Source organism: Stegastes partitus, unplaced genomic scaffold (assembly GCF_000690725.1).
Source record: "Stegastes partitus isolate 25-593 unplaced genomic scaffold, Stegastes_partitus-1.0.2 Scaffold435, whole genome shotgun sequence".
NCBI classification, from domain to species: Eukaryota; Metazoa; Chordata; class Actinopteri; family Pomacentridae; genus Stegastes; species Stegastes partitus.
The window spans coordinates 332609-360517 of NW_007578166.1; the positions used below are offsets into that span (position 1 = coordinate 332609).

The window sequence follows — 27909 nt, forward strand, 5'->3', positions numbered from 1 at the left end:
CTGAGAGAGAGAGAGAGAGAGATAGGGATTGTGATGAGGGGAGGAAAAAAAAAAGAAAGAGAGAGGCGGGGATACAGCTGCAGGCGTACTGCGGCAGCAGCAGAGCGGCATGACGTGATAGCAGAGTGCAATGACGGCTGGAGGCACATACACACAGATGCACATGCTCGCAGCTCAGAGGCCAAGCAGGCAAAAGTAGACAGAGGCAAAGGCAGGGATTCATCCAGACGCACTCAACAGCATACAGATCGGAGACACGCTCACTTGCTGCTTGGTGCGCGGAGAGGGTGAGTGGAAGCCTTGTGTTCGATTCAACTAGTTTTGCATCTCTGTTTGGTTGTTATCGCCTACGTGTGCTTCCTCATTCGCTGATGACTCTTGTTTGTGTATTTTTGTTTTTTTTAATCCCAGTTGATTTCTAAGAGCGGATGGTTGCAAACACTGTCTTAAAGGATGAATCCGCTCATGATGGTGTCACTGTCAGGAGTGCATCGGAGAGAGTGGAGAGAGAGAGAGGGGGTAACAGAGAGACAGGGAGAGCTTAAGTGGGATGAAAAGAGGGGGAGAGGGTGGGGGGAGTGCTACAACCAGGGGTGACATGATCGGCCTGAGTCACCATCATAGAGGCCGTGGGACTCGGTGCTGTAGTGCGGGGTACATCTGAGAAACATCAGCCGAGAATCTTGGATGATGTGGAGGAGAGTGCAGGCACATGGGGATATTTATGTTGTTGGTAGTCTGGTTATACTCTGTAATGTGTAGTTTGTGGGTGCATGTGTTTGTGCCACTATCCCAGCCTCTATAAAAAGTGCACGTGTTGTTTGGCATGCCTTTTTTTTTTTTTTCCCAACATGCCGAGTGATTCACACACTCTGTAGAAATATCGCCTGGTGACTCCTTCATGTGGTGGAATTATATTGTGTTACAAACCTTGTAACGTCAGTTTTTGTCATATTTGTGTGAGTTCAGCGGTTATTCTCAGTGCACACAATGACAGCAAAACAGTTCCTCCATGTTCCAGTGCAGTTGACCATCTATGACAAGGATTTGAGATGGTTTATTTTCCCATGTTGTGGCGTTGTCGATGATGGCAGAATATGTGTCATTGCAGGTCACTGTAAGCCAAAAAAATTTCCATTTGGGTCACTGACTCATGATAACATAAACAGCCTTCAGTTCATTGTTCCGAAAGACTTTTGTCTGTCTCTGTGTGTGTGAAAGTTTTTTTTTTTTTTTTTCTGCCAGAAGACGAGAACACTGATTCCATCAAAGAAAGTGACTTTGAAAATGAGTCACCTCGCCACGGGCGCCGCTGATTGGCTGAATATGTCATTCCTGTTTGTCACAGCTTCCTGTCTTGGTGAATGGTGAGTTGCTGCGGACCAATGGGAGCGCAGCGGTGAGGATGCAACCGTGATCCAGGAAAAAACAGCCCATTGTTCCTGGGACGTCGGAGAAGTGTGACCTCCCTCCTGCCGGCTCTGCCTGCTCGGCCTGACGGCACACTGAAGGACTAAGGACTCCCATTGACAGGTAGGACACTCATGGGAGACGGCAGATCTTACACGTTTCATCCTGAGCTGTTCATGGCCTTCAGATGTTGTTATTTTTACTCTGTCGTGACTTTTTTTTTTTCTCAGTAAACTGCCTTTCCAGGAATCCTGTCCTCACAGTTTATTGCTCTTATACCACTGGGTGTCACTAGCACATTACACTCTGAGCTATGATGGCACATTATTGATGTTGTTTTGGCTGCTGTCATTATGGAGGTAATTACACTCATTTATTGTAGTTTCCAGACTGGGTGACACCCACAAAAACCGAAAAAACAGGCACTGCTAATGCCCTTCAGTTCACAGACAGAGAGGCCTGTGTTTCCACCTCATGTATTGATTTTGTGATGAGTCAGAGGGTGTTCATCACAAGGCTGAGCGTGTGTGTTTGAAAGAGAAAGAGGTTATACATGTTTCTTTGATCAGAAATACAGTAACTGAGTTTAGCCAGAGGCTGTCATGGGACAGGGGAGCTAAAACGGTGTAATGCTATTATAAAGTGTAAAGTGAACGTCTAATGCTGGCTGCTACGCTAATCTTGTTTTTCCTTCAAGAGAGTACATACCTGATACGGCCGTCTTTCATGACACAAGTGAAAGAGGCTTTTAATCAGCTCATCTAGTTTGTCTCATGGGTATGTGGGGGAAAAAAACAGAATTACAAAGAAGAGAAGTGTAGTGGAAGCAGTGTCCTCACTGTTGCAGCTTCAGATAATATCCAGTAGATGTCAGCACCGTCCAGGCTGGATGAGTGATTGGACTGTAGCCAGATGCTGACTGTGATTCATCCACACTTTGACTCGTTACATTCACTTATAACGAATCAAGCAGATTTGCATATAATGTATTTTTACACCTTGTTCGTGTCACTGTTAAGATGGTGATGTTTTCCAAAACCTCAAGCACTTTTTTACTTCTTTCTATAAACAGGTGTATTAAATATTAGAAGTTTTTCATATATGTTAATGTCACAGGCTGGAGCCTATCCCAGCTGACTCAGGGTGAAGGCAGAGGACACCCTGGACAGGTCACCAGTCTATCACAGGGCTACACTTAGAGACAGACAACCAAGCACACTCACATTCACACCTACGGACAATTTACAATCACCTTGTGGGAGGAAGCCAGAGAACCCTGAGAGAACCCACACTGCACAAGCGGAACATGCAAACTCCATGCAGAAAGATCGCAGTGTCACCTCGCAGCGACCTTCTTGCTGCGAGGCAATGGTACTAATCACGGAGCCACCTTGCAGCCCTTGTCAGATCCAAAAACTGACTTGTCAGAATTTTAACCTTCTGATGATCCATGTACGTATCGTGTGTTGGGAAGGAAAAATAACCAAAAATAGGCATAAAACTCTGGTACTTCAACAAAGTCTGCTTAATTCTACATGTCTCATTCATTAAATATGCAAGAGATAAACCGTTTGCAGCAGATTCAGTAAACAAACAAAAAAAATCATGCACTAATCACGGCTGACTCAGCTGCTACCGGCAGTCACGTGGAATAAATTCTGACTTTTCAGGTTTTCAGCTGCAGGCTGTAGTTACACAGAGCAGACAACAAAAAGAATGAGAAATACAACATAAATGTTTAATGAAATAAATGCAGCTTGGCTCAAACACTATACAGTGGAGAAATTTGTCGGCAGGTTGTTGGGAGATACGTTCAGCACGGTGAAACACCTTTCTAGAGATGATTTGCAGGAAAGTGTCAAAAACGCCTTGTTTGTAGAGATTGTAAAAATGTAAGAAGAACACCTGGTCAGGTCGTCTGTCTCGAACATGTGGAGCCCCGATTTCCCCCCAATACTGGTAACACCTGCAGTCACTTGTAAAAAAATAAACAAAAATACCAAACATATTTATTCCATTTTTTTCAATTTTTGTAAAAACATTAAAGACATCCATTTTTGCCATTTTATGATTTAGGGTGTTATAAATTTGCCATACAATGCAAAAGATGTTTTGAGGTCACTGTACTTTTCGTCATAGTTGGGCTGTTTCTATAAAGATGCAGGACTTTATATTGCAGTGAAAAACAAGCCTACACTGAGTGAAAATGTTTTAAATGAAAAGGTTTTAAAAAAAACATCCAGAAACTGCTTGTCTCACCTAAAAATGCTGGAAAATCAATGGTTTCAGCTTCTGTTACCTGTTTCTGTTGTAAACTGTTTAAGAAAACATGTACTATCATGCACATTTTTTACTATTTTATGATAGTGTATGGACCAACTGATTAATCTGTTATAAAAAAAACAACACAAACACACTAATAAATAGAGAAAACAAACAGCCTTAAATGCTTGCCTCACCTTTATGCTTTAACACTAGGCTCAAACTGTAAAAAAAAGTCCGACTTCTTACATATTTGCCATAGATGTTGAAATAACTCGGCCTTTTTGTAGCCAGAGATTCCTTCACTTTTCATCTGTGAAGTTATTTCTGTAGCCAGACAACTCACATGCAGTCAGACCGAGCGTGAAAGAGTGATCAAAACAACAGTCGCACTATTGTAAAGATGCTTATGTAACAGGATGGTACAGAACGATCCTTCTAAACACATGCTACAGAGAACATATCCTTGTGCTTTTGCTGTAAAATATGTTGTAACAACGTATCTGTGAAGGAATCAGACTAAAATTGATTAAATAATTTTTCACAGGCTTGACGTTGTTGGTTTCAGTCAGCAGAAGCATTTCACTGTTTCCTATTTCTGCTATATCTTTCTCACTTACACACAGACGTCACCTTCAGCAGATGAGCCTCTGTGCGTTCTTATGCGGGGATGCAGCAGCACCAGCATGACCCCGACGTATCCCCTGGGAAAAGCCAATTTCCATACTGATAGACAGAGAGCCAGACTGCACCTGTGCTCCGGTGCTCCTGGAAATCCTAGCAGGATTCGTATCAGACAGAGAGAAATGCTGATGCTTATTGGTGTCTGGACCTCCCAAGAGAGAGAGTGAGAAAGAGATGTGGGTTTATAGGAATGAGGAGGGGGAGGAATGAGGGGAAAGGACGATGGATGATCACATCTGTCTCTGTTTACCTACGGCTGCTGTGCAGGTCTTCATTAGCATCAGTCAGCAGTGATGGAGCTCCCATCCAAAATACCCCAAATCTCTCTATATTCTGTGCCATTATTATCTTGCTGGTTGAATCATCCTGAAGAAACGCTCTCTTATCTTGCCTGTACTACTGTGTACGTACAGCAAAATGACAATAAACCTGATTTGATTTTGATTTGATTTGATATTAAGAGCGAGTGGAGAGAAGGTCTCCAACCTAACTGACAATCTGTCCTTTCTTTAATAAAATAAACTGAAAAAGGTAGTTTTTTTTTGAGCTGAAGCATTTTCTCTGCTGCACAAGTACAGACATTTTCCTCAGACTGCTGAGAAACCGTGTGTGTGTGTGTGTGTGTGTGTGTGAGATCCACATGACACTGTGTGCAATTCCGCGATTAGATGCGCCGCGAAATAATCCAACATTTTATCCTCGCGACTTTGACGGCTTAATTTGATACATCTCTGCTTTACTAAAGACAGCTTCCCAAGAAATCTTCTGGCACGAGATTTTATGCTGTTTAAGACAGGGCAAGCAGGGTTAAGCGCAAAATCCCTGCATTTCGGAGTGTGTGTTTAATTATAATAATAAAAACCTATTAGGACCGCATTCATCCAATGCTGAAGTAGAAAAGAAAAAAGAAAATGTACAGTGAATTTAAACATGTATGTATATGTGAATGTACGTATAGAGTACTGTTAGTTTGGATGCTCTCAAAAATAATGCCATGAATAGTTGTGATGTTGTTAACTTTATACAAAATGCAAGTAGATAAAATCAGTATTTCATAGGTAGTTTTAGGGTATTTTTTTTCGAGGTAGTTGGCCGATCTGTTGTTCTAAACATCTTGGAGAACCTTTTTTGACTCAGGCTGCTTTTTTTCTCTTTTTGAAATCCTACACTGACTCCATGATGTTGTTTCACGGCTCTGTGGGAGCCGTAAAATCTGTTGCAGGACTCCTCGTTGTTCTTGTCGCTAAAGTTCTTTTTGACTGTGGCTGTGTGTTTGGAATCGTTGTCATGCAGCAGAATGACTCTGAGACTGATCAGATCAACCTGATGGCATTGTGATGGGCATGAATCCCTAAAGGTGGGCTGTAAGGTGGCTCGATGGTTGGCACTGTTGCTGCCTTGCAGCAAGAAGGTTGCCGGTTCCTGTCCCGGTGAGGACACCCAGGATCTTTTGCATGGTCTCCCCGTGCAGCGTGGGTTCTTTCCGGGTTCTCCGGCTTCCTCCCATAAGTCCAAAAACATGTTGAGGTTAATTGGTGATTCTAAATTGTCCGTAGGTGTGAATGTGAGTGTGCTTGGTTGTCTGTCTCTAAGTGTAGCCCTGTGATAGACTGGTGACCTGTCCAGGGTGTCCCCTGCCTTTGCCCTGAGTCAGCTGGGATAGACTCCAGCCCCCCCGCGACCCTAGTGAGGATTAAGTGGTGTATAGATAATAAATGGATGGATGAACCCCTAAAGGTGCCTAAAACTTTAACACATGCAATTGTAATTTAACTTACAATTATTTATATCTCACTCAAATCAGAATTTAGAGAAACGTAGTTAATAATACATTCAGTTGCAACGTATCCTATAAAATGACATTTTTTTTAACCGCAAAAAAAACCCCAAAACTCTAACTGAAGTAAAATGATGACTGCATCTGCCTGACCTCACTTCTCCTTCTCTATAAGAAAAATTCCATGCTATAATTTGACTTCAACATGCATAAAGCACTGTTTAAAAGTTATATATTTACAGAGCATTTATTCACACGGGTTAGATTGACAGAAAGCCATCACGTGCAATTCTGACATTTTGCGAGGGAGACCAGATCAGCTCAGCCTGTTCCACTCAGATGAGATATTTTCCCCCTCCCTCCCTGCCTCTTTTCCAACCTCACCTCCTCCTGCCTTCTTTCCCTCCAGCAGAGCAGCGCGAGGCAGTAAAATTATATGACAGTTCATGAAAAGTTTCGGCATTCACTGCAGTTTGCACAAGAGGGCACGACTAATCTCAAGCAGACGTATTTTTTTTGGGACATCGAAGAGGGTATCAAAAAACTGTGACTATCTGGACTCAAAGCGAATCAGGTGAGGACGACCCCAGACCTCCTCTGAGACTTTTGTACATAAAGAAAGCAGTGGTGAGCATGTATGTGAACTCATTGGGTGGAGGAGAGTAGGTATTTGAGAATGGTATGGTCTGAAATCAGCTGGTAGACTCTACTGTGAGCATTTGTCTGTGTTTGTGAGTGTCTGTTTTTGTATTTTGAACTCCCAGCAGGCAAATAAGATTTTTTTAGACGCTCCTTGCTTTGCTGAAAATAACCAACTCGTGGTTTAACATGACTCAGTTTGTCATATGGGCCCGATTCACACTGCTCAGCTCTGTGTCAGGAACAGCAAATTGTGGTTTACCTGATTAGATGAATCTCTAGTAGAACTTTAACAGAGTGTAATTAACCTTATAATGGATAACCAAACTTTTTTGGGGAGGATTTTATGACTAACGTTCTCATGCTGTTGTTGTGGTTGTGGCCTGAAAGTGGAGCGCTCACCTCAGCTTTTTGATGTTGCTCTCTTCATTCAGGTCAGAATGAGTGGGGGAGTCAACGTGAAGTCAGCCGCCCGTGGGCCTCCCTCATCAGGAATCCCTCTCCCCCGCAGCCTGCTGCCCTCCTCTCCGAAAGCAGATCCCCGCCGCCGGGCCAGTGACCTGCCCCGGCCCTCAACACAGACTCCCAAACACACACCCACTCACACACCCACACACTCGCCTTCACTTTGCCCACGAAACTCCAGCAACTCCAGGCCTCCCTCCAGGGATCTCCTGGGAGATGCCGGCATGAAGAGTCAGCTCTTCCAGCGGACCGGAGCTCTCCCTACTCCCCAGTTATCACGCTCTGCCTATAGCAGCCCGCTGACCCAGCGTAGAATACCACCACCACACTCTAAAGACACGCTGGATCTGGGAAAACCTACACCCTCGCAATTCCCACATGATGGCAATCGCAACAGAAACACTTTCGCCAATAAGAACCAAGCTTGGGGAGCCAGAAGCTTGCGTCCACCGCTTCATTTCAGGAGAGGAGACAACTCCAACACTGCCACCCAGGCGGTTAGTGATGGAACAGTGGGAAGACAAGAGGAGCCTTCAGAAAACCACGGACCTCAGCCCACCATGATGAACAACGGCAACATTCGGCCAACTCCTGCTCAGTCGAGCTACCAACATGCCATCAGAGGTCACTGCGACTCCGCCAGCCAATCAGACGAGGAGATGGGGACTCCTGAGGACAGCAGCCCGGCCTCCTCTCCTGACTCCCTGCTGCTGCCCCCCATCACCTTCAGCATGCCAGTAATGTTGAAGACTTTTGTTGATAAGCAGGATCCCAGCCTACACAAGGAGGATGCATCTACAGAGACACACATGCCCAAAGTCAACATGGCTACCGTGGCTCCCTTCAGCTACAGGTAAGTGGTCCGTACTCACAAAAAACAACAATTAATCAAGACTTCCACATAAGCCCTCATTCACAGCCTCCATGTAGTTATCATATGTCCCTCCTCTTGATCACACTCTCTCTACAAACCCACACACTTTGACTCCCACTCAGGATACTAAAGACCAGCCCAGAGGCTTATTGTGGCCATTTCCGTTTAATTGCAGCCTTTTATATCTCTTCCAGCAATACATGTATGTGTGTGCACATAGACACACACACACTTGGAGTTTTCTAGAGCAGAGTTGATTGTTAAAGTCCTCTTGACAGCCTCTGGGCTGACTCAGTATTCTGTTGTTCTCTCTCACACACACATAGTCTCTCATTATATGGGATAAAAACAAGAAAAAAGACAATCTGGTTTTGTTTTTTAAGTAGGGAAAAAAAACAAGACAGTGTTACTGTGTCTGATGTGTGCCGTTGAGGGGTTTATGGTGTTTCAGTGAAATAAATCAAACCCTGAAGAACAGAAAATTAAAACAATGTTTTCACTGCATGCACAGTGTGCGATGTTTGATATGTTAAAAAAAATAACAAGACATCTCAGAGAAAGCATGTTTTCTTTTGCTTGTATGTCTTTTATAATGATGGAATTATACACAGTGCTTTGCGCACAACTGTATGTGTGATTTTATTGCTTTTATGGAAATTACTGTGATAGTTGCAGTCCCTTTTCTTCTGCTGTCATACACAACAGCTTGTGTATTTGGTTTTGACTATATTAAACTGATTGGCATGTACAGTGACAGATATGTGATGTGTTGACAGGCTACAGACACAGGAGAGTGATTTCTCGGTGGATGAACTCAGTGACTGCTCATCTGGATCGATAGAAGTCTGCTGCGATGACCTAACACCAGGTTAGACGCATTCACTCATACAGATTTTTAAAGAAACAGAAAGTGTCCTCAGCTGAACCAAACTTGGTTTAGTTTTGTCTGCAGTTAGTCTAAGGGTGCCAAGAAGTCCTTTTGGCAGGTACAGATGACGCCTACTCTCTGGCAGCCAGACGAATTTACCGCAAAAAGCCTCATAAATGGCGTCAGACGGCCCATGCCAGCGGCCGACCTTTGGGTCTTATTGTGGAACCTGAATGGACTCAGTGAAGACGAAGGGACAACCATTCTTTGTCCAAATGTATGTCTGTCACGCCGCAACTCATCAGGCCTCAGGAGCCATGTCTGAAGTTAGGTGCTGTAATTTTATGTGTGTGTGTGTGTGAGTGTGTGTGTGTGTGTGTGTATCTCAGCCTGGGGCTCTGCTGACTGCAGTGGTTCCTCGATGAAGAGATGGAAAAGAGAGATGGGCTCAGGATGTTAAGATGAAGGACGATGACAGTGGGGATGTGGGTCAGTAATGGAATGAAATGGGGCACTTCTCCACTCGCTGCCAGGCACTATTATATGCACATTGATTTCAGCTTCATCCCGAGAGCTGTCGAGGAGTTTGAACCCTTCCTCCCCTCTGTCTTGCAGTTCTTCTTTTTCCAACTTCAATGACCTAAAAAGTCACAGTCCCAGCATGACTCCCCCCCCCCGCCTCCCTGTCCCGCTCCTGTGGCTTTGAGTAATGGCTCGCTCTGTACCCACAGCCACAGTCATGCATTGTCGTGGTCATTCTGAGGCTCGGTGTGCGAACGTGCTTCAGAGATATGACTTTATCTGTGGCTTAGTGAGTCATTCTTTTTGATGTGGTGTCACTTGAATGGGAGGGGATTGACTGCCAAGCTTTAAAATGTGCTGGCCAGGGTTGGTGTGTGTGAAACTTTAATGGCGAAAATCTCTCCTGCTTATGTACGTAGGTAGAATATGTACAGTGTAGTCAGAAAAATTGCACCACTTGTGTTTTTAAGGGTAATCCAACATGTTGAATTTCATATGAAGCAGTGATGCTGGGTTTGCAGTGCATAATAAAAATCATAATCCTTTTTATACACATTGCCGGATGTGATCTTATTGAGAAACTTTATAAAATGAATATAAATAGATACAATTCCTGCACTGTCAATCTATTGTGAATGTGCAGACTCTCAAATGAAAGCAGCTGTAATCAATATTTGAGCTGGTAGACTGGTGCCAGGGTTGGCACGGTCTGTTGGTCAATACACTTGGTTGTATGACCTGCCAAACTAATAGCATTCCTCTCATTTGCACGTTAGGTTTGTGCGACCAGTCCACTAACAGACGAAACTAAGATGTAAATATGTTGAGTTTTATATCTTGTTCTAATTTTTTCATGTACAAATCTTGAGCATTTAGCTGTAACAGCCACGGTTTACCATTTTGCAAAGATCAGACCATGATTGTCTGTGAAATGATTGCTAGGGTTTTGGGTTTTTGTTGTTGTTGTTGTTTTTTTATAGATGAAATACAGCAAGATGGTTTTACATTGTTTTGGGAAGACTGCCTCTTTGTGTCAGTTGGGAATGATTTAAACATTTGGTTCTAAGTTTGTTTTTCGTTGTTCAAATCATAAAACAATAAGAGAACATCCAAACCGATGTGACTTTAAAAAAACAGTTAAAAAAATCCGTAAAGTCATGTAGGCTAGACCACAGATTTCAATTATAAAACTCCTTGAATCCAAAAACACAGAATGTTCCCCTTTATAACCGTCCTCCCACTCATATAAAACTGCTACCTTGCTTGTACAAAATCTAAATTGCATTTCACAGATGTTCATCTTGGAGAATTGATTTGCTTTCTTGAAGCAGGTTTTTCTGTCCAGACACTGTTGGTGTCAGCGCTGAAAGAAAGACAAGTGAGAGATGATACAGAAAACAGAGAAGGCAAAGAATCAGACAATAATGTGCTCTAATGAATTGATGGAAGCTGCTGCTGTACACTGTAGAAATTTGTAATGCCTTCTTACCAGAACTTCCACAGCTGCCATTGTCTACTTAGTAACTTCACTGCACATAGAAAATATATTATCTTAAGAGACCTAGTTATTATTTTTCTTTTACTGTAACACAAGCCTTGACATTAAAGGTCCCTTTTTTTTTTGCTCATCTGGCCTGTCTGGCTACCAGAATAGAGTTCCTTGCAAATAAAACCTTTTAAAACCTTTTTTTGGAGGTTTCAACCAGCTGGTTGTGGAAAGGGGGGATGGGAAGTGGTGGTGGACCAGCCCCAGTCTTTAAAGGGCTCGGGCTGTCTTGGGGCTATGGTTGTGGCCTTGTAATTGGTCCCTAGCAGGCGTTAGAAACAGAACTAAAGTGTCTTATACTCCTCTGAAGCTGCATTTACATGGAGGGTGGGCTGACACCGTAATAACTGTAATTTAGGAAGCCGAGGAAGGGAGGGAAATGGGGTGGAAGGCAAAGTTTGAAGCGACGGAAGAGAAAGAGTGAGAATGGTGAGAGTAGAAAAGAGAAGGCCAATGGGGTCAGTGGGCTGAGGGATTTTGTTTTATGTAAGGAGGACAAAATCAAATGTGTGCCCCGAGATGAAAAGACAGATTGAACGTCAGTTAAATATTTAAAATCTGCTGGCACTCATTGAACACACAACAAGGCCAAATCCTTATCTGATTTGTGACTATCGGAGGAGTAAATTTCCTTAAATGCAACGTTTTCCATATGCTTGCACTCACATAGATTAAATCAGGGGTAACATAATCAGCTCTTACATCTACTATCTGAGACCCTAATGAAGACCTGAACATTTAATGTGACTGAAGGACCATGTGGTCTTTCAATTAGACCACAGACCCCCTGACCTTATTGCTCTCCAGAGAGGTGGATTTGAGCATGCATTCGAATCCGAGAGTGTGTGTGTGTGTGTGTGTGTGTGCGCTGACGTATGCATGTGTGACAGTACACAGATGGTGTTTGAAAGATAAATGTGATGTGGACTGAGTATCATTTTTCATCTCCCAGCAAGGGTATGGCCCTTCAACTCCCTACGGGCACTCTAAAAGTCTGTTAGTACACACACACACACACACACAAACACAAACACACACACACACAAACACATTGTACAGATGCCCACAAACAAGGTAAAGGTCGTAATTTACATTAAATGGAAATATTCAGTTAATAAGGATATGGAAGTATACCGCACCCTAAAAATCAAAAAGAAAATCTGCACATGAAATGGACACTTTATTTTGAAAGACGTTGGCATATACTGTTTTAAAACAGCCACATTGTCTCTTTTCATTATGTTTCTATGGGCAACCCAATAATTGAATTCAGTGGTCAGGCACTAACTTAAAAAAAAAACAACAACTTGCAAACTGGATAATGGTTCCAGTTCCTGTAATGTATTCTTATCCACTGTATTTCATTATCCAGAGAAATGTTTGTTATTTAGAAAGCTTAAATGTTTACTGAAGCTGAATTCAATTGCTGTGAGGCAGTACAACGTTTCTTTTACTTCCAACTTCTTTGTCATTCCAGAGCAATGCAATAATTTGATCAAACCAGTAATATTATAATGTATTTAAGCTTGTAATTTGAATCTGTGTGTCAGTGGTCACACATATTAAATGCTTACATTTTAAAGCTATCAATTTCTTTTTCTTTTTATCCTCATGCAGTCCACTGTCATCCACTGGAGAGGCACTTCTATAAGAAATACATTCTGAAACCCCTTTCACTTTTAGATTAGCAAAAGGCAGGGAAATCTTTAGTAATGAAGATATAAAATCAGCTTGCAGTTTATAAATGTCATGCTTGCCATCCCTTTAATGCCCTCGGATAGTCTGGTGAATACCATTTTGATAACCCCGACCACATCTACTCTTAGACAGTGTGTAATCCTCTTTGGCCAATCTAATCAGGGAGGCATATGCCGAGTTGGCATTGGACAGTGATGAGTGGTTTAGTAGCTTTAGGAAGATGATCAGATATAAGAATGGACTAGATTAATGCCCGCTCTTATCACCAGGAGTGAGGCAGTAATCACTATTTATGGTTTAGTGTCGTGCCCTACTCTATATTTGACCCTACCTTTGACCCTGTCAGGAGTCCTGTACTCTACTCTAGTGTCGACTGGTGTGGTGGCCCAGTTATTTATGTTTGGGTTTGGTGGTGGATGCATATTTTAAACACGTGCCCGATCCATACATGAGCAAAAGAGGCACACACGCATATATACATGTGAATAAGCATGTAAAAATGAACTCAGACACACAGAGGAGCTCCTTATTCTGCCATTCATCTCTCAGGACTGGTATGGCAATGCACAAAGACAGTTGTCGCCACCTTCTCCTCCTGTTTCCTCTTCTTCTTTCTGCATCTCTCTCTCCCCCGGGGACATTCCCTTACAATGTAGGAGGCACACTGTAAAGCACAGTTGCATTACAGTGCAGGAGATAAAGGAGGAGAAAATGGAAAGAGGAGGGTGAATTGGGGAATGGCTGAGTGAATGCACACTCAGGATCCTCCTTGACCTGTGGCGTGACCCCCAACCAGGGAGTCGAGTTAAGTCATTCATGTGTGTAACCTCTCTGTATGGGACCACACACACAGGGGAAAGACATCCCAAAGATCTGCCAAAATTAATAACCCATGGAGAATCGAGCACACACTCCCACACCAGAGTACGCGCACATACTGAATGATTGGGATGCATGTTATTCATATTTTTACTCCAATACTACTGCACATTTTCCTTCAACAGTGAACACACACACTTATACACGCTGTTGATCCATCGCTGCTGTATGCACACCACGCTGTAACCAGGCAACCACTCTCTGCAGCAGAGCATTGTGGGATACCCCTGGGAAGTGTGCTGAGAATGTCAACACTGAGGTGTCTGTGAGGGTGCGTCTACAAAGAGCGGTACCTTATAAAACACACACAAACACACACACACACACACACACACACACGCAGAGCAGATTCATTCTTGCTACATATTTTAAGATTCTCAGGATGGCAGTTGATGTTTTTCAGCTCTCAGCTGCTGTGTGATTCACGATGAGTGGGTGACATTCGCCCCGGGAGAGAATGGTGTTTTTGTTGGACTAACATTTTGCGCCTCCGGAATCGGGAGTTAGTGGGACCGATGCACTCACACTATTGTCACTGATAGCTGAATTGCCCAAATGCTTAAGCCGGTGACTCACGCGATGCATCATCAGCACTTGGTGAGGACCACCAAAGAGGTGTCACTGTGGAAAAAGTCCCGCTGTTACTCACATATACAGTCTTAACTCGCACCAGAGAGCCATGCGCTGTATGTATTCATCAGATTGATGCCTCTTTGTTTAGTGTGTAAACAGGACGTTAATAGCCATGTCATTGTGTCGGTGGTGCACCAACTGACTGCGAGCCTTCCCTTGTGTATGAGTGTGTCATAGTCTCGTATTCTTCATTGTGTCCTGTGGACCCCATGCATTAGTGTGCTAGCGGACGTAACTTAGCAGCAGTGTCGAGGCAGTGAGGCAGGATATCCCCCCTCTGTCTTACAGGCTTCCTTTGCTCCTCTGGCACACATGCAGAGATCCTTCCTCACCCATCCTCTTCCTCCTTCTCCTCTCACTTTCCTTATTGCCCTGTTTTCTGAGTTCTTAACGTTCTTTCTTACTTTTTCCTCACCAGTAGCGTCTATCTTTCATAGTGTTGTCCCTCGCCTGTCCCGATTCGCTCTATATTTCTTCATCTTCTGTTCTCAGTCGCGCTCGCTCTTGTCACCGTCTTCCCCACCTCGTTCACACTTGTCTCATCTTTAGAACAACTTTTTTTTTTTCTTGTACTTGCACACAAAAAAAAGGCAAAACAAGAGGAACCGAGAGAGAGTAGGTGAAAGCGAGAATGCTTGCCATCTGCTTAGCCGAATGGGAACCGTGTCTCTTCAAGTTGAAGACGCTGTGGTACAATTAGTTACATCCAAAGCTGCAGTGCTTTCCTCCTCTCTCACAGTACTTTTCCTTTCAAAGCTGGAGACCTTGTGTAACCTTGTTAACATGCATATAATGCACCACACAGTGTGTCTGAGTGTGCGTCCCACTGGCTGCCTCACATGACTGCTCCATCGAAAATATAGTGGTGAATTTGTTCCAAACTGTTTAGAGATGCTAGGGCAAATATACTCATGCAAAGTAGTGACACGCTCTGTGCCTCTCGGTCTGTCTGGTCTGTTTCTCTCACCCGCTATTTCACTCTTTGCTTTCAATCTACCCATTCATCCCTGAATCTCTTTTTACTTCTCACCTTAGCTTTACTTACCTTTGCTTATAAGTGTCTTTATAAGTGAATGGAGCTGTTTTCCTGTCATCGTAGCAAATTTCCCCAAAACTTCAGTGGTCAGCCCACGGACGCATTCATATACACACACACGCCCACATTTCTGTAACATACTGAATGTATGAGGCTGCTATGTGCTGAATGTGTAGGCTAATACCAAGCACTGGCACCCATCACACTCTGAAACTGCCAGCTTCTTTGATGCCGGGCCAGATTGCTCAGGTCAGTCAGACACCCTGCACAGACTGCATGCTGTGTGTGTGTGTGTGTGTGTGTGTGTGTGTGTGTGTGTAGAGTTAGAGAGAGTCTAAGTGGAAATAGGAGAGAATATACAGTATGTTTACACCAGCCATATATTAAAGTGAGTGGGCTGTGGAGCCAGAGAGACGAGTGTTGGAACAAACAAGTAGCTGTGTGTCGCGAACACACACTTTACCTGTGTGTCTACGCGCTTTCAAGAGCACTGACGCGTGTCTTTGCCCCACGCGCATCTGCGCACCACACAGACCTGCCTTGTATGCGGTCACTCACTTTTGAATAACCTTAATCCCTCATCAGGGAGGTATAAGAGCTGACGTACAGCACCCTATTAGCCTTAAATTACATCCCTCACCCCAACTACCGGCCTGCTACTGGCCCCCAGAGCCCCCATAACTGTCACCACACAGCTCTGGCTTCAGTGTGGCATGACCACCTTAACATTGGCTCTTTATTAAAGGTAGCTGCTTCTAATTAATGGCTTTGGCCTTTACACAATAAAACAGCCAATGCATGTCTGTGTTTTTGTCTGTACTCAACTTCTGTATTACACACACTCATTCAAGGACAAATTGATGTTAGATTGGGGGCAAGCGTGCTGTTCATGCACCTTAATGCGTGTCGTTGTCATTTTTTAGGTTCGGTCGGCGCCGGTCGGGTACTTGTTGACAAATGAGCAGTTTTTAAAGTGCCTCTCTAATAGTGAGTGCGGTATGTCAGCAAACAGGACATTGCTTGTTTTCACTCTGGTTTAGTGTCAACTGATTTATGCAAATGTAACAGAAAGCAGCCTGCTTGTTTAAATAGTAATCCTAACAGTCTGTAGCCTGATAACATTGTAGCTGCAGGCAATGCTACTTGCATACAAGAGGGAAGTGAAGTACAGTAAAGGTAATACGCCCATTCCAAAAACACTCCACAAGCTGCAAAACCAGCCTGCAGACCGGATGCATTAATACACAAAAACAATTTTTACTGCTAACAGTTTGTATTGATTGTTAATGGGTCATGATGGACTTGATGATGGCTCATTTTATCCCCGCGTCATCATGATTACTTGCAACGGAAATTAAAAGAGATGAGAAATTATGACATCATGCTATTTCTTTGGCTCTGTTTCTCTCCCTGTGATATCAGATCTCCACCCATGTCTCTGTTTTAGGGGGAATTACAGGATTAGATTCTTTCTTTCAGTCAGGCAGAGGAGAAAAAAGAGGAAATAATAGGGAGGATGAGGAGGATATTCCTGTTTCTTGATTGAGATGGGATGTCTATGGAGTGATGGAATGACGTAGCCGAACGTGCCAGAGCCTAACCGAGTCCCTGGACTGGAGCATTGGCTTCTCTCAGCCTGTCTCATCAATGTGACACACTCGTAGAGACAGACCCACGCACACACTCGTGGAAAGAGACAAAAATATAGACATTCATTCACACATGCGCACGTGTGCTTGTTTTAATTCACTGAGGTATCACAATTGTCGTGCTGATGGATAGATTAGTGATGAATCTGTATCCTGCATGGCCTGTGCATCTGTGTTAAATAGATAGGGGGGAAGGGGACGTACTGGAAGGAAAGGAAAGGGAAGGGAGGGAGGAAATGAGGAATAAACGAGTGGAAAGGTAATACAGGGAAGGTTATGTGATGCTCATCTGAGGTCTGTTGGCTACTAATTGGAGCATATTTAGTCTCGTTGTGTAGGGGGGGCCTGGTAAATTCTCCTCTCCTAAGCTGATCCTACAGTCACGGCTGTTTTTCAGATAATTTGAATCAGCTTAATCATGGGTGGGCCTCTGGTGATTAGGACACATAAGAAAATCTGAATGTGAATGGGTGAATAGAACAGCTAATGTGATTATGAGTGATTGCAGGGTAGGAATGGGATGTCGTGGAGGGAAATATATTTTAGCTGCATCATGTGGTAACTAGGATAAATTGAGCAGATGAGCTCATTATCAATGTATTTTCTTTTCTTCCTTTTTTTCCTGTCTTTGTCGTAGTGTCTTTTCAAAAAGAAAGAAAGGAATAAGAACAAAGGGATTAACTGACAGAAAAAGGATGGGGAGAGTTAAAAAGGGAAGATTGATTTAAGGGGGAACCCTGTCTTGAAAAGGATGTGTTAAAAAAAAAAAAAAGAAGCAGAAGAGAGCTGTTATTGCAACACAGGAACAGGGAAGAGCTGGGTTTATACAAGATGCTGGTAATTTATCGTCAAGCCCTTATGTTCGCACTCGCTGGTGTGCAGCATAACACAGCATCTGCGGTGTGTGTTTGAGTGTGAGAGAGAGAGAGAGAGAGGCAGAGAGAGGGAGGATCGAGCAGTGAATCAGTCAGTGGGAGGAGAGAGAGAGAGAGAGAGAAAGACAACAAGAACGAAGGAGGGAAGGAAAAAGGAGGAAGACGGACGGGGAGGGTGAATGAGCCGGTGGGGGTAGAGAGAGCAAACCAGTGAGTGAGGGAGAAGGAGAGGGAGGAGAGAGAAAGGGGAGGTGGTGGGTGGGGGGGGGATGTTGCTGTTGCTGCTGCGACTGTTTCTGCTGTCAGTCGGCTGCTGCTTTCCCGGTGAACAGGAGGGAGCACAGAGCAGGAGAGAGGCAGAGGGGGACACGGAGAGAGGGAGGCTGGTCAGCGCTGTGCTTTATTCTGGCAGCTCTATTGTCATCTGCGTGGCTCGGGGAGCTGCAGACTCGCCGTGAGGGAGTGGATTTAGGCTCTGGACACATATCTGCAGATCCATGGATTATCAGCAGTGAGTAAGGCTGTCACTCTACTAACCCACTCGTCGTTTTCAACACAGGGATGAACCCACAGTCGCTCACTGCGGGGAGTCTGGCTCCGTCTTGACCCAGTGGTAGAGCGGGAGAGCAAACAGACAGTCTTTGTGGGTGTTTTTTTTTTTATTTTTTTTATTTCAACCCATTTTTCTTCCGTTTCTTTCATTCCGCCTCTGTGTATTTCAGAGTGTGTCACTGATGCTGTTGCTTGGCTCTCTGCAGGAGGGATGCTGGAGGCTAATGTGGCTAACATTAGCATGACGGCTAAGCCCAGAGAGCTGGACCTCAGGTCTGCGGCTGTCTCCTGCCAGGATACACCAGCCCAGGCCATGGCCTCTAGGAAGCCACTGGCCAAGCCCTCTGCTCTGCCTCAGGGGCCTCCACGTCCCTCTGGGTCAGAGCTCAAGGTCTACCGGCCCACCTCTGGATCTATCCCCATTCCAATCCCCAATCCATCCAGGCTCCGCAAGCAGCGGTCACTGAACAACTTGTCTGTGCTCACTGATGCGGAGAAGAAGCTGCATCTGTACCAGTCTCCTCGGTGGAATGATGATACAAGTCGGCCCGGCACTGGGACCAGCAAAGTGGGCCAGAGTAAGACAGGTCAAGCCGGCGGTGGGAGACCGCCACTCTCCAGGACACTTTCAAAGTCAGAACAGTCCCTGTTCCAGGGGAAGCCCAAATCTTTCTGCTCCCCACCTGTAACTTCTAATGGAGGCAAGCCGAGTCGAATCCCCGCACCTGGTAAACCACGGGGACCTTATGCTGAGGTCAAGCCCATCAGCAAGGCCTCTGAGGCCGGCCAGAGTGCAGATTCAGAACCTGCTGACCAACCAACTAAAGCTAACTCCAATGGAGCTGGGAGTACTGGAACTAATGGAAAGAAACCCGGGGAGAAAGGGAGATCTGGAGCTCTGTCAACAGAGGAAAAGAAAGACAAGAAGGGGGTAGAAGGAGAAGATGATAAGGGCTTCCTAAAGGTGGACCCAGAATTAGTTGTGACGGTTCTGGGAGACCTGGAGCAGCTGCTCTTCAGCCAAATGCTGGGTGAGTCTGTTATTTCTGATCTAATTTTGCTGTTGCATTGTTATAATTATTGACATTATTTGTACTCAGTCAGGAGTGGCTGTGTTCACCTACGTATCGGTTCAGTGGGCATGAAATAACAAAAACAAACAGCCAAGCTCGACTGAACCCAACCACCTGAATATCTCTCCTCTCCTCTCCACACCCAAACCTTCCCCTCCATCTCCGACTCTACCATCAGCATCAACAGTGAATTTTAAATGAGTTCAGTCTCTATTGCAGCAGACCACAATATCAGTGTGTTTTTAAATGCATTGCTCTATGTAATGCTGACAAGCCTTGGTTGTGAGGTGGTGAAAATCCTCCTGTTTACAATGCTTTTACGGCCGCACGTGCTTTATCTAAATGTGTGAAATTCTTTTTCGCTTCATGTATTGTCTTAGATATCTGTATATGTGCGAGCAGTGTGTGCTCCTAAAGGCAGCTGAAGCAAGCATTTCCGGGGGCTGACATTGTTTTGTTGATTCATTAGCCGGCGTTGGAGTGTTTTGTCCTAGTCTCATCTGACCCACTGCCACAGTGAGCTAGATTTATATTAACCTATTAACTACACCCCTCTTCTTCTCTCATTATATCTCTCTCTTTCTGACATCAACAGCCCTGTCGGCACGAGAGCGTATTCTAAAATGAAAAGGATTTATTTATATCAAAAAGATTTTAAAAAAATCAACGACTGCATCGCTGTGCAGTTAGAAGTCTGACCGCATGTTTCTGCATGTCTGCTGGCCCACACCAAAATCAGCCATTCGTTAATAAAGGCCGTGTGAGTGGGACTCGTGGGGAGTGTGTTTTCGGCCGGTAAATAAAACGGCTGCATATTGAGCCTGGCTCTGGTCACAGTGGGCCACATATTTAGCCTCGCACCACTCCCTCACCCCCCTCCTCACCCCTTCCCTCCCTCCTCCCCTTCAGTTCCATTGATCTCCGGGCCACTGACAGATGGTCACTATCTACCACACCCCACTCCCCCCCCACCCCCTTACTTCGTTACCGGGGGCAACGTGTGGGAGGAGAGACGGGGAATCTGAATGGTTGGTGGCATGGGCAGGTAGCGGGGCATGTTGTATATTCAAAGTTTTAGCTGCTGGGGGTTGTGTTGTGAGAACGATGACTGAGTTGGTGACTAACAGGTCAAACCGGGGTTTGAGTATGCACCTATCATCCATTATTCATTCGTACACGCACACTCTCTGAGAGGCTGTGTATCTCATTTGCTCATTCTCTCTCTCTATCCATCCCTCTCGGTGGGAGCAGATAGCATCAGAGAGCGAGCGAGAAGAGTGCAGCAGGTCGTTATATCTGGCTTGATGCAAGGAAATCATTTTCTGCTCATCATCAAACCCATATCTTCCGCCGCTCTCTGCATTTCCTGTCTCTCCTCACCAGCCCGCATCCTGCAGCACACCCCCAAAATCATAGCATGCGTGACCTTGCCCCTGCAGCCCTCTGTGTGTGTGTGTGAATGTGCTGTACGTGGTGTGTGTGTGCGGTGTGTAGCTGTGTTTGACCTTGCTGCGATGTTGCTGGCCACACCTACGCCGGGCAGCCAGGTAGGGAGGAGGGAGGAGAACAGAGCGAAAGAAAGTAGAGGGAGGAACCTGGCAAGAATTTTGTGGGAGGAAAGGACTTTGTTCACAGCGAGATGAAACGAGTGAGACAAAGAAAAAGTGAGGCACTGGAGTAAAATAATGGTAACAGTCGATGACCTAAATTTGCATCCCAAATGACCAAATGTAGCTTTGAGCCATTTCACTTCACCACAACCTGCCAGAGGTTTATCCCAGAAACCACAGCAGGTGTGTTGGATAGTTTAGTGTGTGTACTCATGTGAATTTGTACATGTGTGTGTTAGGGGGGAGGTTAATTGTAACTTGCCCCGTAGCTTACAGCCGTGGGCTCATCCTTTATCGTATCTACTTCTCCATTTCCGATGGGATGCTCGGCTAATTGGTTTCTGCTCTGTGTGCTCTGTCATAGGAAGATAGATTATGGATGTTCAATGGATCATTCCCAGTGATCCACTTCTCCTCTCCCCAGGTTCAGTCCTGCCGTCTCCTGTTCGGCTTCTTAGAGACATGCAAGCAGCGTGTTATATCAAGATACAGTATTATGCTATGATAAATCAACTTATATTTGGCCATTGTTGTTGGAAGCTACATGTCAGTTGTTAGCTACAGGGAGCTAAATACATGCCTGTGTCTTGTACTCGTCATGTTGTGTGACATCTAGCAGCATGCGCTATGACACTGTCCTTTTGAGATTAGCCTACAGTAACGAAGATAATGAAGAATGCCACTGAGGGAAGTATAAACCCCCTTCCCCCCCCACACACACACACAATGACAAAGACAGAGAAAAAAAACAATCCTGGATATTTCAAGGTTGGGCCTATATATCTATAGGTGGTTTAGGATTAGTGTCTCTATTTTTTCTGTAATATACATGTTTAACCGCTGAGTGATGAAAAGGTTTTTGTTAATTGGATTTAGAGAATTACTTGACTTGTGTGGCCACGGACAGCAGCTCTGGACTTGCAGAGGTAATTCTCCCAAATGCAGCGCGTATTACATCATATCTTATTAGCGGGCACGAGAATCGAGGCTAGACAAAGAGAATAAAGAACTCTATTTTGTGTAAATTCTGCTAATAAAACCAACTGACCTGAATGGCACCTTGTAAAGCATATACAGCATAGGTTGCCAGAGTAATCCAAAGCACTGAACCTCAGATGTCTGCCACTAATGACACATCCCTGTTCCCATCCAGCGCCCATAATGAGGTGTGTGTGAGAGGGTAAGCTCCCTAAAGCAGTGGCCTTTCCCAGCATGGGGCAGGGACAGTTTAGAGAGAATCCAGTCTAAGACACCAAACAAGCATCCGGATTAAACCTCGCATAAACATAATGAGAAGATTCAACCTCCATTCCACTAATCACCGATCTATCACCCTGGAAAAGGCCAGCCATACAGACTAAACTGAATTAAAGATTAAAAGCCCACAGGACATCTGTTTGGTTGGAGATTTGGGGGGTTTTGGGTGGAATTTTACTGTATGAAGGATCAGATAGAGAATATAGATTTAGATTAGGAGATTGGAGATGTGTGGTCTTAGTTTAGGCTGAGCTGATGGTCACATGTAAGTGTCCGTAAAGTCTCAGCAGAGGAGAACTAAATGTGACTCTGTGACACATGGATGCTCATTAATGCGGCCTCCGCTACCAACGCGCTTGTTATTTTAGTTTGCCATTGTTTTGCGCGTGTGTGGGCATGTTTGTGTGGTTGACGGTTTCTGGTGTATGCTCATCAGCTGTCTGCGGAACAATAAACCCCAGAGAGGAATCGACAAACCCTGAAAAAGAAGACGCACACACACACGCTGGCAAACACAGATGCACGCACAAGCCTGTTCAAGGGAACTTGACAGCGCTGCAGGAAATAACGTAAAAGCACTGCAGCTTCCTAAGTCCAAAGCTCACACATGCTCACACATGCACATTCAATATGTGCCACATTCAGACACTGATACACCGTCCTGTCTATAACTCCGCTGTGTTCATCCTCTTCGGCCGCGAAAGGTTATTTTTCACACTCGGTTCCTCCATTGTGATCGCGGGTGCTGAGTCTCTAATGGGATGCGGGTGCGGTCGGGGCGGCCGGTTCCACCCCGGGCTTTGCTGACTGAAGGATTCGGGGCAGTCGTGCTCCCACCGAGGAGGAGGTGGTGACAAGCCAAACAAACGCAGACGCCCAAGGAAAGCGAGGAATAAAGCATCCCTCCGAATCTCTCCCTCTCCCTCTCTTCCTCTTATTTTCAACTCTGATGCGAGTTGACGGGTAGCAGTGTTCTGTCACCAGTCAGACAGCAGAGAGGATATTTCTGGTACAAGTGTTTCAGGAGGAGGACAGAGGACATCTTTTTAGTGTGACAGGGATTTTGTCACCAGGAATATTCATAGAGGAAACGAGTGCACACACAGCACATGCATGTATGATTATGCTTTTTTTTTTTTTTTTCCCCTACCCTTGCTGTGTGTGTCGTTGTGCGTGCGTGTTTGTTTACAATGCGTTGCGGTCAGTCTCTAAGGACTTAATGCAGGAGCCATTGCATTAGTGCTGTCTGCTTCCTGCCATCTTCCTCCTAAATCATATTAGTACTCTGTGTTTTTGTCTCATCAGCTCTTACACAACAACACACACACACACTGCGAACCACTTAAAGACAAGTATGTTATTATACTGCCCAGATTATTTGATTTTGTTATACTCTGCTGACAATGGCAGGGCTGTTTTTTGTTGTTTTTGTCGTTTAAAAGATTGAAGCAATTTTTGAAGAAACTGGAACACTTGTATTAACCCTTAACTATAGGAGTGTCACAGGAAAATGACTCCCAACATGCTATTGTTTTGCTTAGATTGCAAAAAGAAACCTCTCCCCTTAAAAAAATCATAGTACGCTACATTGACGGGTTTGTTGGTCTCACTGTCAGTATGGCTCATGTTAGTTCAGCATTTTCTTGCTAACATGTGATATGTAATGTGGAAATCGATAGGATATACTTGATGCTTTCACATGCATGTGTGAGTGCATGTGAGAGAAAGAGGGAGAAAAATACAGAGGGAGAGTTATGCGGGCCACTTGTGATGAGGAATACTTAGTGCTCATCTATTTCTGTTCTGTTTGTGTTTTCCTCTTAGGAGAGGTCTCAGATAAAAGGGCTCTTTGTTTCTGATGTACCACTCTGCATGTTCTAGCTGCTTCAGACAAATTATTATCAGTCTGGAACACACACATACATCTGACCAAGTCTCATGACAGCACTGTGGTTAGCTAATATCAGCGATTATGTCAGCGCAGTGTTAGTTCTCGAGGCTGAAGCTAAACGAACAACAAGCGGCGTTTATTTGTTAACTATAAATATATCGAAGTTTTTATCACAAATCAGTGACAGTAATTTGGCAACGGCATTTTTATTGCTCAGTTATGCTATAAGGTCCAATAAATCATATCTGCTTGCATAGAAATTTAATTTACGCTCCTATCAGATTTCCCAAACCACGCATGAAAGTTTCCAGGCTTGAACTGAAAATTGAATTTTGTACAGTCTGCACACAATCCAGCCGCCGTGCTGCAACCACAAAAGAAAACTGGGTGGGAGAATGAAGAACGAGCCTACAGGCCCAGATGTTCTGTAAATAAACAGGCAGTTAGAGTGGAGGAACAGTTTGTCAATATCTTAATGCATATCCATACATACTGGAACACACCATGATAAACTCTTGGCAGTGCAACAGCTACTTGGGCAGTGGATTCGTCCACATCCTTTGCATTTTATAGACTCATCAATTAGTTTAGAAAATAGTTGACAGGTTAATGAAACAAATCAAAAATAACTGTTGGATTCAGCCCTTATGTTATTCGCCCGCATATAAAGTACATGTATCATTAAACATCCTTCGGGTCAGATTGTTAAAATTATGTTCAGACGACAAGTGTTTCACACCTATCTAAATATTTATTTCCGTCCATGTGCTTCATTGTATACATTTTGCAACACTGTGTAAATGTTACTTCCTCGCTGTCAGCAGTTCTACTGTTTCACCCATCATCTCATTAGCAGCGCAGGGATCACACACAGAGTGCCGACTGTGTCTGACATGTGAGAGTGGAGCTGCAGCTGGGTTTAAGCACATTGTAAAATACTGTTCCACAGGAAACAACTCTCTTGAACAAAAATACACCCAAACATTGCCACACATTATGGTCTGCCTTGGCCTGCTGCTGGGTTTATTTAGTATGTGTGCAAGTATGTGGCTGTGTGCTCGCATGAATGTGTGTGAGACACAATCTGTATTTAGATTTGTTCTGATTTAGATTCAGGCCGAAAGTTTTCAACTGTGCCCAAGAAGCGCAACAGATATGGCTGAAAGTTGTAGATGTTTGACATTTCATGATGACACACACACACACACACACACACACAGAAACACACAAACCTCATTGGGACTTTCCTGCAGATGATACATTTTTTGACAGCCTCACCTGCATACCATGTTTGTTTATAGGTGGCACGTGTGTTTTAGATTGTGCCTCTCTTCATCTCTGTACTCTGGAAGCACCTCTGACATGTTTAATCTCATCCTGCAGCTCAGCACAATGGCGCACACACACATCCCCCTCTGTGTTTTGAAGTCTAATTAGGAAGGCTAGAGGTGAAATGTTCTTTCAGTGTTACCTTTGTGAGGTCTTGACCTTCTTTTCTGAGAAAGTAAACTTCTCTCAAGTCACTTAAAGCTTCCTCGTCTTCCTCTCTAAGCGGATAGCGTTGAACTTTTAAGCAGATAGGGCTGCGGTTAAGGAGATATGCCAAGTGTGTTAGTATGTGTGTCTGTTTGTGTTTGGGTCAGGAGATCTGAGAGGATGAGAGAGCAAAGTTTGAGAGTTTTAACTATGTGCTAGTTGCTGCACATGTAGTTATTTTGCCTGTCTGTTCACAATTCTTAAACCGTGTGCCTACGGCAGTCAGTGTGTTGACTCTTCCTCCCTGTTCCTCCTATGGAATTTACTTTTACATAAGGATTTCCAATTTTAAATGGATTTCACAGTCAGCTGCTCAAACTATCACGACTATCTCACAATATCATCTCCTTGTCACAAATGTGCACTGATACGCTAATCGTTCTGTCATGGGAAGACTGCTGCTTCACTTATAGCATTTCAGCTATTTCAACAACTGCTTAGGTTGGGTGTACACAGATGCAATGTTGTGCTCTGATATGCTCATTAACCATTCATGTCACATATCAGATAAGATCTTCAAGGGCTCTAATATCCTGTTGCGACATTCCGGTGCAGCAGATGAACTTCTGTGCATGCGTGTTTGCGTGTGTGTGTGTGTATACATGTGCGTGGATGCACATTTGGGTGCTTTGCCGTGTGTTTGTCCGCTCTGTCCAGATGTGCAGGAATGACTGTATGTTGTAATACTTCCTGTTTTGCAAACTGTCTAAGGTCAGTGTGGGGCTGTGATGCGAAGCTAAGCGGAGTCAGAGCTCAGAAAAAGGAAGAAGACGGGGATTATATATATTAACCAAAACGGTCGTAACAAGCAAAATAGAACATAATTACCCCCTTTACTCGCTTGGTTACAGGTGTATATCTGAGCTATCACCCTTGTCTTTATTTGTCTTCGTTTGGCACCATTTCCTAAAGAAATTTAAACAATAACAAAAACCACAAAGACTTTACAAGCATCCTGTTTGTGTGATTCTCGTATCTCACTTGTCAGGAATGCTGTAATGATTGTCTTTGCAGCAAACGGCCACTTTGGCTTGTGACTATTTTCGAAGACATGCACACATCGCTGGGGGTGCGGATATTTTCCGGTGCAGTGCCAGTGATGCTCAACCACACCCATCTATCATGCGTTAAGGGTGCTGTAGCCCGAGGAAGGTTATAGTGACGCTAACATATGTGCACACATGTGGACTGGACAGGGACAGATGAACTCCGGAGGGAAGGAAGGAAAGAATAGAAACGAGAGCCATTACTCAAACCTTCATTCATATTCCACAGAACTGAATCTCTTGCTGATGAAGACCATAGACTCCTCATAAAAGATGGATGTAGCGGCCGTGACATCACCCGTTGGTTTGTGGAGTACCTTTGTGGAGTCTTGAGTTTGGAGTTTGGCCATTATTGGTCTTTTAAAAAATACAAAGGAATGTAATTAGCGAGCTGTGAATCTGACTGAAGGACAATGTGCATGGTGATCTTGTCAATCACAAGATAGCTCCGCCCAAAAACACACCATGCTTCATGTGTATGTTCCTCTAAATAATTTACTAAATGAACATCATACCTTATTCAAAAAGTTTTGAAACTAGCAATTGAGACCTTAAAACTTGTAGGAAAATGTTTACTGAAGTAGCAGATTATGTGAGAAGTTTGGTTATTTTCTCATAGACTTCCATAATCAGACTTTTTCTTTGCCCCCTGCTGACCATTAGAAAGGATGCAAGTGTTCCCTTTTCAGACTCTACGTCCATCTTTTTGTAAAAACACACCTTTATATTCACTACACAGAACAACACTGTCAGAGAAGTATGCGAGGCCACCACACAAACATATCCACACACACATATACACACAAAATGGCAGACTGCTCCTGCAAGGACAGAGCCATTAGTGTATCTTTGGGGAGTTTGTTTGTTTCTAATGGAGAGGAGAGTCAAGTGACCCAAGAGAGGAAACCAAGTGGACAGCAGTTTCTCTCTTCACTCAGCTCTGTCTGGCGACCATCAGACATCATGCAGTTTTATCACTTCCTCTTCCTTCATAGTACGAAGCCAGTAATATTTCTTATTGTTAAAAAAAAATGTCATTGTAAAACCAAAAATGCATTTATCCCGGCAATAGTTAATCCCAGTCTGTATGGCTCATCCCTTCTTTGAACTCCATTGCTGAGTCCCAG

At 44.2% G+C, this 27909-nt stretch overlaps 1 protein-coding gene across 3 annotated transcripts in view; it reads left to right on the top strand.

Moving 5' to 3' along the window:
- Positions 1-27909, top strand: part of nav1a (neuron navigator 1a) — an 85754-nt gene that overhangs the window by 1655 nt on the left and 56190 nt on the right. For 2 of the 3 annotated variants that reach the window (XM_008286152.1, XM_008286153.1), the window contains exons 2-5: positions 1349-1533; positions 7207-8090; positions 8888-8979; positions 18576-19400. In XM_008286152.1, coding sequence (XP_008284374.1) covers positions 7213-8090; positions 8888-8979; positions 18576-19400 — 1795 coding nt within the window. In that variant the 5' untranslated portion in view covers positions 1349-1533; positions 7207-7212. Of the gene's footprint in view, positions 1-1348; positions 1534-7206; positions 8091-8887; positions 8980-18144; positions 18329-18575; positions 19401-27909 lie in introns of those variants that run through there. The other variant, XM_008286154.1, reaches the window with a different exon arrangement.